The sequence below is a fragment of the Prionailurus viverrinus genome, chromosome C1, assembly GCF_022837055.1.
Source record: "Prionailurus viverrinus isolate Anna chromosome C1, UM_Priviv_1.0, whole genome shotgun sequence".
NCBI classification, from domain to species: Eukaryota; Metazoa; Chordata; class Mammalia; order Carnivora; family Felidae; genus Prionailurus; species Prionailurus viverrinus.
The window spans coordinates 70,696,844-70,710,691 of record NC_062568.1 but is presented as its reverse complement, the minus strand read 5'-3'; the positions used below and the strand labels follow the sequence as shown (position 1 = coordinate 70,710,691).

Below are 13,848 nucleotides of genomic sequence, written 5' to 3'. Positions count from 1 at the left end.
TACAAAATGGTCACTACAGTAAGTCTAGTTATCATCCATCACCATACAAAGTCGTTACAAAATATTGACTATATTCCCTATGCTGTATGTTACATCCCTGTGTCTTATTTATTTGATAACTGGAAGATTGTACTTCTTAATCCCCTTCACCTCTTTTTGCCCATATCTCCTATACCCCTCCCCTCTGGCAACCATCAGTTTTTTCTCTGTATCTAGGAGTCGTTTTTCTGTTTTGTTTGTTCCTTTGTTTTGTTTTTTAGATTCCACATGTAAGTGATGTTCTATAGTACATAAGTCTTTGACTTATTTCTCTTACTATGATATTCTCAAGGCCCATCTGTTTTGTCATAAATGGCAAGATTTTGTCTTTTCTATGGCTGAGTACTATATATATATATATATATATATATATATATATATATGTAATCGAATGTATAATGTATGTAATGGAATATTATGTATATATTACATATATGAAATATATGTAATATAATATTACACATATTACATATGTATGTGTAATGAAATATTTAACATATATGTAATATGATATTACATATATATATACACACACATGCAATACATCTCCTTTATCCATTCAATTAATGTTTTCATTTTCTTCAGATGGATACCCAGAAGTGGAAATTGCTGTATCATGTGATATTCCTATTTTTAATATTTTGAGGAATCTCTTTACTGTTTTCCATAGTGGCTGCACTAATTTACGTTCCCACCAGCAGTGTATGAGGGTTCCCTTCCCCCACATCCTTGCCAACAGTTGTTATTTCTTGTCTTTTTTTGATACTAGGCATTCTGACAGGTATTGTGGTATCTCATTGTGGTTTTGATTTACATTTCCCTGATGGTTAGTGATGTTGAGCATCTTTTCATGTGTCTGTTGGCTATGTACATGTCTACTTACTTTTTTTGAAGGTCAAGTTTATTGAGATATTGTTTGGGGCATAACTTACATTATGCATTATAATTCACCCTTTATAATATACACTTCTAATAGTTTTGGCAAGCACATAGAATCATATAACCACGACATTTCTAGCCTCAAAACTTCTGTCATGCTCTTTGGAGTCGGTGTATCACTGCACCAGCCCCACACCCTGACAGTCACTGAACTATTTTCTGACCCTATCCTTTTGCTTTTACAGAAGGTCATGTAAATGGAATCATGTCAGCTGTAGACTTCTGAGTCTAACTTCTTTCACTTACACAGGGATGGGAAGACTCTCCTGTAAAGGCCCAGGTAGTCAGTGTTTCAGGTCTGCAGGCCATACTGTCTCTGTTTCAACTTCTCTACTTTGCTACTGTAGTCATGGACTATACACGAGTGATTGGGTGTGGCTGGGTTCCAGTAAAACTTTGTTTATTAAAACAGATGGCAGACACGTTTGGGTGGAAAACCATGATCTGCCGACTCCTAACCAGCAGAATGCATCTGAGATTAATGTTGTTAGGTCTATCAGTAGTTTGTTCTTTTGACTGGCAGTTATTACTCATTGCATAGACACATCGCAATTTGTTTAGCCGTTCACCAGTTGTGAATAAAGGCACTGTAAGCATTCGCTGCAGGTTTTTGTGTGAACACAGACTTTGATTTCTCTTGAGTAATTACCTAGGAGAGGATTGCTGGGTTGTATGGTAAGTGTGCGTTTACTTTTATGAGAAACTCAAGTTTCCCAAAATGGCTGTCTCATTTTCTATTTCCTCCAGCAATATAAGAGAGTTCCAATCATGTTGTACATTCACCTGCACTTGGTATTGTCCGCTTTTTTCCTTTTTTTGGTTAAGTTCAACCTACTTTAAAAGACTGTGAAGAATCTTAGAAACTATAAGTTGCTTACATATAACCTAAATGAAATTGGAAGCTCTTGAAGGCTTTTAATGTCATGGAAATGACATTATTTGGGCTTTAAAATGACTACACCAGCTGCAGTATGGAGACTGACTTGGAAGGCTTGGTGAATATGTGAAGACCTGTGGGAGGATATCATATTAGTATAGAGGAAACGGAAGATACCTTGACTTGAAAAGTGGTAGTGAAGGGGCACCTGGGTGGCTCAGTCGGTTAATTGTCCTACTCTGACTCAGGTCATGATCTCACGATTCGTGAGTTCGAGCCCCACATCAGCTGTCTGCTGTCAAACCCTCTGTCTCCCTCTCTCTCTGACGCTGCCTGCTTGCTCTCTCTTTCTCTCTCTCCCTCTCACACACACACAAATAAATAAACATTAAAAAAAAAAAAGGGGTACCTGGGTGGCTCAGTCGGTTGAGCGTCCGACTTCGGCTCAGGTCATGATCTCGTGGTCTGTGAGTTCGAGCCTCGTGTCGGGCTCTGTGCTGACAGCTCAGAGCCTGGAACCTGTTTCAGATTCTGTGTCTCCCTCTCTCTCTGATCCTCCCCTGCTCATGCTCTGTCTCTCTGTCAAAAATAAATAAAAACATTAAAAAAACTTAAAAAAATAAAAAGAAGAAGACAAGTGGAAGTGAAGATGAAGTGACTGGGCCTGAGAATTTTTTTAGGAGGCAAAAGTGACAGTACTCAGTGATTGATCAAAAACGGGACTGAAGAGAGTGGCACAAACAACTAGATGCAAAATGGTTCCTTCTGATGAACACTGACAGGAAAGAGGGTTTGGGGAGATAAAATCATCAGTTCAAACTTGAGATATATGTGAGGCATCCAAATGGAGGTACCGGATAGGTAGTTTGATATCTGGGTTCTGGGATAGGGGAGTATAATTGGAAGTCATATGACTGTATGGAGGCAGAAGAAATTCTCTAGAGATTCTCTAGAGAAAGGCCTAAGGGGAACATCAGTATTTAATGTTAGGGAGTACAGGGACCTCCAGAGGAAACTAGGAGAGAGTGGTTGAGAGAGGCTGGAGAGAGAGCTCAGTTCAGTTCGTTGTCTCCCAGTGAACAGAAAATTGTGTGCTGAGGTGACAGCTAACACGAGGGATAAAATGTGCTCACTGGATTTCACAGCAAAGTGGACATGAGTCAGTCTTTGGTGGTGGTGGTATGTGTGTGAAAATGCAGATTAGAATGAATAGAGGAGTTGGCTGAGAGAGTAGGAGGTGAGGCGGTAGAAAAAGCAAGGGTATACGGGTCTTTCCAGAATTTTTAGGGTGGTAAAAGCATATGTAAGAAACTTTTTTTTTTTTTTTAACTTTTAAGGTGAGGCAGGATAGAGCCTACTGGGGGGAAGGATGAGACAAGGGACAAAATGGAGCAACAGTGCAGTTTGAGGAGCGCAAAGGCCACAAAACAGGTGGAGTGCCCATCAGAGCTGGCTTGCTTGCTGAGGAAATTCAGTTGAGTTTAATATTCATAGTTATGACTTGTTGGCAGAGTAAACAGGGGGCTTTTAGTATTACCAAGTTCTAATGACTTATATCATGATATAGTCCTTAAATTTATTTCTCGAGTATTTCTATAAAACTTACCAAGCAGAAAATGTCAGGAATTTTTTTTTTGTTGTTGTTGTTGATGTTTTTGATGTGTGAAAATGCTCTGGCAGTTTAGTTACTTGTCAGTCTTATGTCCACGTCCTACCCATCTGCCATGGCCCAGTTGAATCCTCAAATGAAAGACCCTCCCTCCCTCATCAGGATGGTTATGGCCTGGTGCTTCTTTGCTTTACTTTGGCATTTGTTCTTCCTACATACTTTTATATATGTATATCGTGCATATATATATATATATATATATATATATATATATTTCTTCTCTTTCTTCCTTTTTCTTGCTCTTCTCTTGTTCTTGTCTTTCCTCCTCCTTCTTTGATGATAGAAGGCAAAGCCCATGACAGAAAGATATCGTGTTCCCCACAGAACCATAGCGGTTACATTTCTTTAGTTACCTTAAATGTACGGAAATGTGACATGGAGAAATGGCTATTAGTAGATAATAGGAGGAGTTATATAAAGGAGAGTAAGATTTTTGCGACTTGCATCTGAATTATGGCCTGAAAATTATGACACCTGGTTATAATCTTTTGTTTTCATGATACTTCGCAAAATATGTTTTGAAAGCTCCCTTTTATATGCCATTAAAGGATTAAATTATTTAATGACAGTAATAACAACAACCTTATGGTGGTACTTTATAGTTTACCAACTACGCTCATATCATTAATCCATTCAGACTGAGGACAACTCAGAGATACAGAGCTAGAGACATCACAGGAGTTTTATCCCATTCTACAAATGAAGAAACAAAGGCCCAGAGAGATAATGTGTCGAAAGTCACATACTGGTACACAAGAGTGCTAAGACCTGAGCTAGGACCCTCTGACCCAGGTTTCCTTCAATGTACCCTGTGGCTTCTAGATTTATTTTTGTAGAAATCCAATCAGCCCGACAATAACTAAATTCAAGTTTAAGCCCAACAGTAACTAAATTCAAGTTTAAAAGAAACAGCTTGGTTTATTTTATTTAAATGAATTAAAAAAATCGTCTATCAGAACAATATCTTGGGTGGAATTAGGATCACCTTCTCTTGAACAAGCTCGGGCCTTGTGGTTCCGAGCTTCGTATGTGGTCCCTTCAGCAGAATCGGGAAGACATTGCCAGCATCACACTGATGCTGTGATTTAGAGGAAGGAAAAATACAAATCACATACCTGTGGATAAGTAACTGTTACAGCAGCACTGGCCAGCACTATTCATTATAGTGATCAAACCTAGTATTCACATTTTACTTATCTATTTTTCTAGGCTTTTCACTGTAACTTCTGGTAGCAACTTTTTTTTTTTTTTTAAGACCATCATTTTTTATTAAGGATAACAGCGTTCATTCTAATGAAAGAAAAACTAGAAAAAGGGAAGGTCATTATCTTTCGCGGGGAGGTTAGAGCTGACACTAATTATTTTATTGTTAAAGCTTTCAAAAATTGAAATAGTGTATATTAAATATATACAATCTATAATTTTATATTAAAACATTTTAAGGGGAAACCTCTGACTAAAATCCTTAAAAAATATTATTTCCATTGACCATAGCTGATTATTATTTTTTTTTTTTTAACACTTATTCATTTTTAAGAGACAGAGAGAGACAGAGCATAAGTCAGGGAGGAGCAGAGAGAGAGGGAGACACAGAATCTGAAGCAGGCTCCAGGCTCTGAGCTGTCAGCACAGGGACCGATGCGGGATTGAACTCATGGACCGCAAGATCATGACCTGTGCCGAAGTCGGATGCTTAACCGACTGAGTCAGCCAGGCACCCCAGCCATAACTGATTATTTAAACATGACAACAACTTCTATTAAACAGAAGTTTAATTAAAACTGTTAATTAAAAACAGTTCGTTTTTAATTATAGTGACCTAAACTCATAGACGTCCAAGCTCTAGAATTTATTTTTGTCAGAGGAATCCAGGAATAAAGAACATATACTTTTAAGAAATTGCAGAAGGGCATAAAGTGCTTTTTTCCTCCTCCTTTCAACACTTTTAAATGTTATCTGAATGAATTATTGCTACGGGATAAAACATTTCCTTATGTTCTCCTATAAATTATCTTAGACTAGGTATTTGGGAATTGTTGTACAGTGTAGGGAATAGTTGAACTTGGCTAGTTATAAAACCAAAACAAGCAGTTGAGATATTGAGTCTGGAATCAGGTGTTCCATGCCGGGGACTTATTTAAAAAAATACCACCTTGGGGCGCCTGGGTGGCTCAGTCGGTTAAGCGTCCGACTTCCGCTCAGGTCATGATCTCACAGTTCGTGGGTTCGAGCTCCACATCTGGCTCTGTGCTGACAGCTCAGAGCCTGGAGCCTGCTTTGGGTTCTGTAATTCCCCCTCTCTCTGCCCCTCCTCCGCTTGCACTCTGTCTCTCTCTGTCTCTCAAAAATGAATAAAAGTTGAAAAAATTTAAAAAAAATACCGCCTGGATTTTAAGGACTTTTCTATAAGGCAGTTGGTCCTGTAACTCCACGTGGACTGTGGACTATGGTCTTGCTTTGGTGTTGCTTGTCTCCATTACAAATCTCTTCTTTTAGTATACCGTGGGGTGTATTACATTGACTTTGCACATGAAAAACTCACAGTGGGCTGTGGACTTTTACACCAGGTGAACCTGGCCTACGTGCAAGCAGCAGAGTGCGTTTCAGAACCTGTTAACAGGGAGCCTCCCTCCCGAGAAGCTCAGCTACTGAGTTTGCAGAACACGGCGGAATTTGATATCCTCGTCATCGGAGGTGGAGCAACGGGATGTGGCTGTGCCCTGGATGCTGTCACCAGAGGTGAGTCCCAGCGTGGATGGGTATATTACAGGTAAAGGTTTCGTCTGCCTCCACTCTCGCCCCCCTACAGGCAAGCCTGCGGCACGCGGTGCATGCTAGTAAAGTCCCATTTCTGCTGTACTTCCTGATTTTCCATCTTTTGTGAGGCACCTTTGTATTTTTTGAATATAGGCACTTGCACAATTTGAAAATTAAACATAGCTTGTGCTTTACACGTAAATGAATTTATTTAAAAAGAAGACTTTAAGTTCCTTTGAATTCATTAATTTGATGTTCTGGCTATTTCTTTCTAATCACGTAAAGTAAATACATTTTAATGAAATAAAAATATTCGTATATCATCCGGAATCACATGTATGTCAGTGAAGGGTAGAAAAGATTTATTAAAATGAGTTAATCTATTAAAATAATTCTTCTTATTCTTGTATCTCTTAAAAGTGTTTTTTCCAGTGAAATATGGACTTCAGTTTGGGAGACTCGAGTTTATGTGACTTTATGATGGAAAAGACTTGCTAACCTGTAGTTCTCTTAGGTATCTTATTAGTCAGCATTAGGAAAGACATGATGAAATGTTCTTTAAAATGGAAGCATGGGGTGCCTGGGTGGCTCATTCATTGGTTAAGCATCTGACTCTTGATTTCGGCTGAGGTCACGATCTCACGGTTGGTGAGATCGAGCCCCGTGTCAGGCCCTGCACTGAGAGCATGGAGCCCGCTTGGGATTCTCCCCTTCTCTCTGCCCCTCCCCTGCTAGTGTGCATGCACAGGCTCTCTCTCTCACACTAAATAAAGAAACTTTAAAAAAAAAAAAAAAATGGAAACATGACATATACAGAGTGAAATTTTAGTATGGAACACCAATGCTGTTCCATATGATATATTTAATAAAATAATTTGATTTTTGCCTGTGGGTATTATTAGTGTGGAGTTTTGGGTCACGGAAATCTGGGCACATATCCTGGCTCAGCAGCTTTATCAGATGTATTTATAGATGTGACTACACGCATGCATTTACTTGGGCAAATTCCTGCATTTCTGGAGGGTTCCTTGTCTTCCAAATAAGGAAAAAATACCTTCTTTGAATGATTGTTGGGAGCATTAAATGTGTAATCATGAAGATGCCTTAAAATAGTGCTTGTCACACAAAATAGAAGCTCAATAAATTATAGGTAGTACTTATAGCTGCCATCATCATCATCATCATCATTATTTTAAGCAGGCTCCACATCCAATGTGGGATTGAATTCATGACCTGAGGTTAAGAGTTGCATGCTCTACCCACCGAGCCATCCAGGCACCCCCTATAGCTGCCCTTATTAACATGGAGGCAAAAGACTTTTAGAACCAGTCCTCCTGGAGAAAGTTCTTTGTGGTATCCTTAGATGTATCCAATTGGGCTGGGCACTGCTGCAAGGAATTTTGAGTCTGGATTATTTTAGTTACTGTGTAAGGCTCAATATTTATTGCAGTTTCGTACTCGATGGTAATAATTTATTACATGGAATAATTCTTCTCAGCTTAAGTTACTGCCATAGCCATCTTAGACTTAGTTACCTTTCATACCTGGTGGAATTTACTCTTACGTGTATGGTATTCATTGTACTTAATGGCTGAAGAATTCATCCCAAAGATAGTCTAGTTAATTATTCTTTAGGTTTCAAGTTTTTTGTTTGTTGTTGTTTTATTTTGTGTTTCTATTTAAAGTAAAACCGTTTGAGTCAAATACTGACCAAGCTCTGAGAATAAAAAGATTCATACGCTGTGGTTTTGTCCGCCAGGAGCATATGATTTGTTAGTATTTGCTGAACAGTTAACATTTTCTCTTTGGTCAGGGAAGGATATTCGGTAGTGATCTGGACATGAACTGGTGCATTAATAGATGACGTGGGTAATGGTGATGATGGTGATGATGGTGAGGAGGATGATTTGGAGAAGAGAAGGATCCCTAGAGCCTGAACGTTGACCAGATTTTAAATTTTTGTAGTTAGTAGCAGCTAAGAATTACTGTCTTTAAAAACAATTGAGTATCTTATTATATGTATATGAAATTTTGTAGCTGTGGAATATTCCTTATAAAAGAGGTGGAGAAACCTTAGTTTGTATTTCTTTTATTATGCTGGTAGCCGTTGGGGGGTAGGATTTATAATTAAACTGTATAGACATACTGAAGTTAATCTGTATTTATCCTTTTACTACAATTCCTGATCATATCAGTAGCCCTCTGAAGTGTGAAATAATCATGGGCATTTGGTTAATGAATTGTGCATTGTTGCTGTTCATTCATGGAATTTGCTCTTTTATTATATTTGATGCTTCACTTAACAACAAATTTTGCTTTCTCTGCATTTGATATGTTTTTACCAAATTATTCCTGATTGTATCCATTAATCTTTAGTCACATTTGACAAAAATAAATTACTGTGATCTTTTAAAGTTACCAGTAATAATTAGATTTTTCAGGACATCAAAGTTTTGGGGAACCACTGGATGTTAAAGGGCTTGTATAGAAATGTTTGCACAAGCTTTGTGATAAAATACTGTGCCCAAATGCAATTTTGGTAATGGATAAAAGACTATAGAAGGCAGAGAAGAAGTCATGAAGTCTTCCTAATGAACATTTATTTGCATTCTTACCCTCTGCATTTTCTGGGGAATCGATTTTCAGTTGTTGCATTTGGGAATATGATTTTATAAACATAATATGCACAGTTCTTGTCACGTTCTGCTGTCAGTCTCTAGGAGCAATAGAAATCACTTCTCTGTTTAACACCGTGTCTAGTATCTGGGCAGGTGAAGGCCCTCTGCCCCCAGACAGAGCTGGAACCAGAAGAATCTGATAAATAGAATCACTCCTTTGGGTTTTTCAAGTTTTTTTTTTTTTTTCCCCCAGTTCTTTTTGTTCTTTTATGTGACTTTACCTACATGTATCAGGGATCACCTAGTACATTTCTGGTTTAAAATCGAATTTATAAAGTTAGCCTTTATGGCTTTTAATTAAAATTCCAGAGAAGGCTGCCTCTTGCTGGAGGGAAACATTAATTGTAGTTCTCTTTTTCAGAACTGTGTATTTACTTTTAGTTTACGAATGGTATCTGGCTGGTAGTTCCTGAATTCTCACTACGGTTCTTGCACGTCTAGCACAGGATAGCCCTGTGATTAAGGACACAGGTTATGCAATTAGAATGAAGTGGGATTGAGTTCTTGGCTTCATCACTTGCTAGTTTTGTGAGCTTTGACAAGTGTCTCAACCTTATAGAGAGCCGCAAGGTTCTCAGACATTAATGAAAGACACCAGTAACACTTTTCCGTACAAGTGAAGGTTTGTGAAAGGGAGGAAGTGTGTACATTGTAGAGAAAGTACAGAAGAGGCAGGGCCTGGGAAGACAGTGCATTCTGGGAATTACACGTTGGCCACCCTCACCCTTTCTGCTTCTACCCCCTTCTACTGCCACGAGGGAAGAGGAAATCCTATTTTAGGACAGTAGATTTGTGACCTATGGAAGTTTGCTGTTTCCTGAACACTACTGGTTGGACCAGATTGCACATTCCTACTAAAATTTGTTGGTAATTTAGTGTAATTTTAATTAATGTACTGATTTTCTTTGACAGGAGTTGGGGGCGGGACTTGAAAAACTGGGCTAAAGTTTGTCTGGAAAAATAATAAGCCTATGAGATTCACCAGATTAATTCTGAAAAAAGAATAATGATAAAGGATTAGATAGAGATCTATCAGATATTAAAGTGTATTATAAAGCTACTTTAATTAAAATAGTTTGCCAAAGGGCTAGAGAGATAAGTGGAACCAAGCGCCTAGAAATAGATCTAAATACATAAAATTTAGAATATGATAAGGGCAGAATTTCAAATCTGTCATTATTGGTTATTTAATAAGTGGTGTGAGAGTATCCATTTCCCCTGATTTTTATACATATTTAAATATATATATGTATTTATGTATATACACGCATACATATATATGCACACATATACATATATGTATATATATTCTATTTGTCATATTCCATGTGGGCCAAGGATTTAACAATAAAATGCCATAAAACTATTAGAAGAAAGTATATGTAAATATTTTTAAAAATGCCGTAAGGAAGGTATTTTTAAGCAGGACACCAAAAAGGCCATTTTCCTTTGGGAAAATCTTGCTAAATCTGATTTCATAAAAATTAAAATTTATCTATGGCAAAAATCTAAAGAACACATGTGAGTTTGGGAAAATATAACCTATGAGACAGAGTTTGTTTCATATTGTGTTGAACTTTTCCATATCCTTTTGCTCTAGTATGCCTATAATAAGCAGCATGTATCTGGATTCTTTTAGTTTTTTTTTTTTTTTAAGGTTTATTTACATAATCTCTACACCCAAAATGGGACTCTAACTCACAACCCCAAGATCAGGAGTCACATGCTTTTCTGAATGAGCCAGCCAGGCACCCCTGGATTTTTTTTTTTTTTTTTTAATGCTTAATAGGTAGAATCTACCTTTATTTTTTATTAAGTTTTTTAATTTTAATTCCTGTTAGAATCTATCTTTAACCAGGTGAATTTAGTCCATTGAAAGAGTCTATCTATTTAAGCATAGAGAAAAAAGTGGAATTTGATTCAGTTCCATTTACTGGGATACCATGTGCATTTATTTTGTACTTTTGACTTACATTTTTTAACTTTGCTTCTTTCCCTCCCTTCCTTTCCTTCACATTAAATCATTTTGGTATCGCTGTGTGTTTCTGCACCTTAAACTGTATACATAAAGTTGTTTCTACCCTCGAGTCCCATCAGAGAGACTTTTCCCAGGGCCCTGTTGAGGCTCCTGCTCTGTGCTGATGCTGGACGTCCTGCAGACCAACTGCTGAGCCAGCTGGGGGTGCTTTGGCTTGGGTGATGCTCTCTGCATCCGACTTCCTGCCTCCCAGATAACTCCCTGCAGGTAGTCCACAGCCCAGGGCAGTGGTCACTGAAGCCTCTCCACCGCTCTTTATAATGGATAAAGCCCTTCTTCAGTTCTCAGCATTCAGCTGGTTCGTCTGGCTTCCTTACCTCTCCCTGCAAGGGAGACCTGTATTCCTCTTGCCCTTCAGGAACTGAAATCTGGGTGGCCTTTTCCTGTTTCTAGACCCAGAGCCCAGCAAGGCAGGGGCTTTTGGCCTAACTGCTCTGAGTTTCTGTTATGTTTCTGATCCATAGTGTGTTTATTTTTGAGTCAACCACATTCTTTAAAAATATATAGAGAGAAATTATTTTTGCTGTATTTAGAGAAGAGGAGGAGTTCAAAGCTGAACTCATAATGCCATATTGATTAAAATTTTACTTACAGCAATTTATAACAACAAAAACCTGAGGTCTGGTTTAATAAATTGGGTACATTCAGTTATCCAAGAAGTTTATAAGTATTTACAGAGAAGATGGCTAATATGTATCATAAATTGGAAAACAAGTTGTGAAGAATGAGTTTGTTAATTGTATTTGTGTTTAAAGCAAAAAGATACATAGCTTGTATACTTTCATAAGCATACAAAGTTTCTGGTAGTATGGATGGGACATGTTTATAGTTAACACTGGTTACATCTGGATTGTGTAACTAGGAAGCCATTGGTATATTAGTTTCTCTTTTCATCCCTCTAAATTGTTTGGATATACCTCCTCTCTCTCTCTTTTTTTTAAAAACTTTTTTTTAATGTTTATTTATTTTTGAGAGAGAGAGAGAGAGACAGAGCATGAGTTGGGGAGGGGCAGAGAGAGAGAGGGAGACACAGAATCCGAAGCAGGCTCCAGGCTCTGAGCTGTCAGCACAGAGCCCGACGCGGGGCTTGAACTCACGGACCGTGAGATCATGACCTGAGCCGAAGTCGGACGCTCAACCGACTGAGCCACCCATGCGCCCCTATACCTCCTCTCTTTGAACATTGGCGGTTTTTATAATAAAAAAGTAAAAAGAAGAAGCAACCAGGCAACTCACATATTCCCTCATAACTGTATTATTCTGATTAATGTTATGGCTGAATGCATTTTTGTGACCCTACAATCTGTGTGTACTTAAGGAACACACATGTTATCCCCATTAATAGTTTATGTTTCCTGATGTAAAAATAGCAATAAGTATTAAATAATCAATCCAGTATTCTTTAATTCTGTAAAATGCTAACGTTCATTGTTGGAAAAAAACTAAGCCAAAAGCATAGTATTCAGACTATAAGGATTAAGAAGTCATGATTACTTTGTAACTGTAGAGGGGAGTGTTATTTATTTATTTTTTTTTTGGAAATTGATCCTTCATATGAAATGTTCAGCCTTTGGGATAGTCCTTTGTCTTATTAGTGGCATTGGCTTTCTGAAGTCCAGAGGTAAATGCCCAAAGCTTTTCTAAAGAAAGAGAAACTTTCCTTTCCTTAAATGACATCATTTTATCCTTCATGGGGCATGTGGCTTTAATACATATGCTCTGGTACTAACGTACAGATGTCTAAATTTTTTGACTGGTGTGTTGTGTTGGTGCTTCTGCTATGCATTTCACAGGGATTAATCTCTCCTTTCTATTTAAAAATATCTAAATAATGCCATATCTGAAAATGTATTCTAATGAAATAATTAAAAATGCAGAGTTTAAATGAAAATATGTCGCAGTACTATCTGTGATAATGTAGGTATAAAATAACCCAAATGTTCAAAAATAGGGAATTGGATATAAATCATTGTAAATATTTAATGCAATACTATTCATACATTAAAAATGAAACGATAGAAAAATACATATTGACATGAAGAGATGTTTACAATAAATAACATTGAATGAAAAAAATGGAATATGTCCTATTTTTGTAAAAATGTACATATGTGATTATAGACATGCATAGAAAATGTGAACGTTTAAATGTTCACAAATGTCAACTGTGGTTATCTCTAAGCCGTGCGATTACAGGAGAGTTTTATTTTGTTCTCTTTACTTCTCCGCATTTATTATACTGAGCATGTTTTCATGCATAATAAGATAATCAGTAAAAGGTATTAAAGTATACTTCTGTTCTATATCATGTTGTGAAAGTTAAATGTCGCACCATTCTTCCCCTTAGAAGGTAATTACTCCTCTGTTCATCCAACTGTCTTGGGCCACAAACTGGTTTAGTTAGAAGTGGTTGGTAGCTAGACATTCTCACTCAGGTCGGAAAAGGCAAAGCTGTAAAGAGCCTTCTTTAGTTCAAGTCCCCTGTCCCCGCGTCCCCTGTAATTTGAACTTGCTCAGGGATGGGCTGAAGATGACAGAAAGGCAGATTTCAGTTGCCTTTATTCTTCCACTTTGGCTAATCTTGTTAGTCCACCTGAGATTCTCAGAGTAATTTCATCCCAAATATTAATACTTCACCACTGTCATGAAATCCCTGTGAATATGTATTAAAAGCAATCAATGTTAAAACAAAAAAGAAAATAACAGTACCACTCGTAAGTGTTCTGGTTTATCTCCTCAGGGATAGAGCTCACTGCTGTCCTTAACAAGTAACTGCCAAAAAGAAAAGAAACAAACAAACAAACAAAAAACAAAGACTATTTTCATAAAACCTTGAACTAGTTTAGTTGAA

General features: G+C 37.5%; 1 protein-coding gene across 4 annotated transcripts in view; it reads left to right on the top strand.

The window, feature by feature from the left end:
• The window catches only part of GPD2 (glycerol-3-phosphate dehydrogenase 2), a 175,762-nt gene that overhangs the window by 85,240 nt on the left and 76,674 nt on the right, over nucleotides 1-13,848 (top strand). For all 4 annotated transcript variants that reach the window (XM_047870770.1, XM_047870767.1, XM_047870768.1 and 1 more), the window contains one exon: nucleotides 6,092-6,263. In XM_047870770.1, the coding sequence (XP_047726726.1) occupies nucleotides 6,092-6,263 (172 nt within the window). The remainder of the gene's footprint in view (nucleotides 1-6,091; nucleotides 6,264-13,848) is intronic.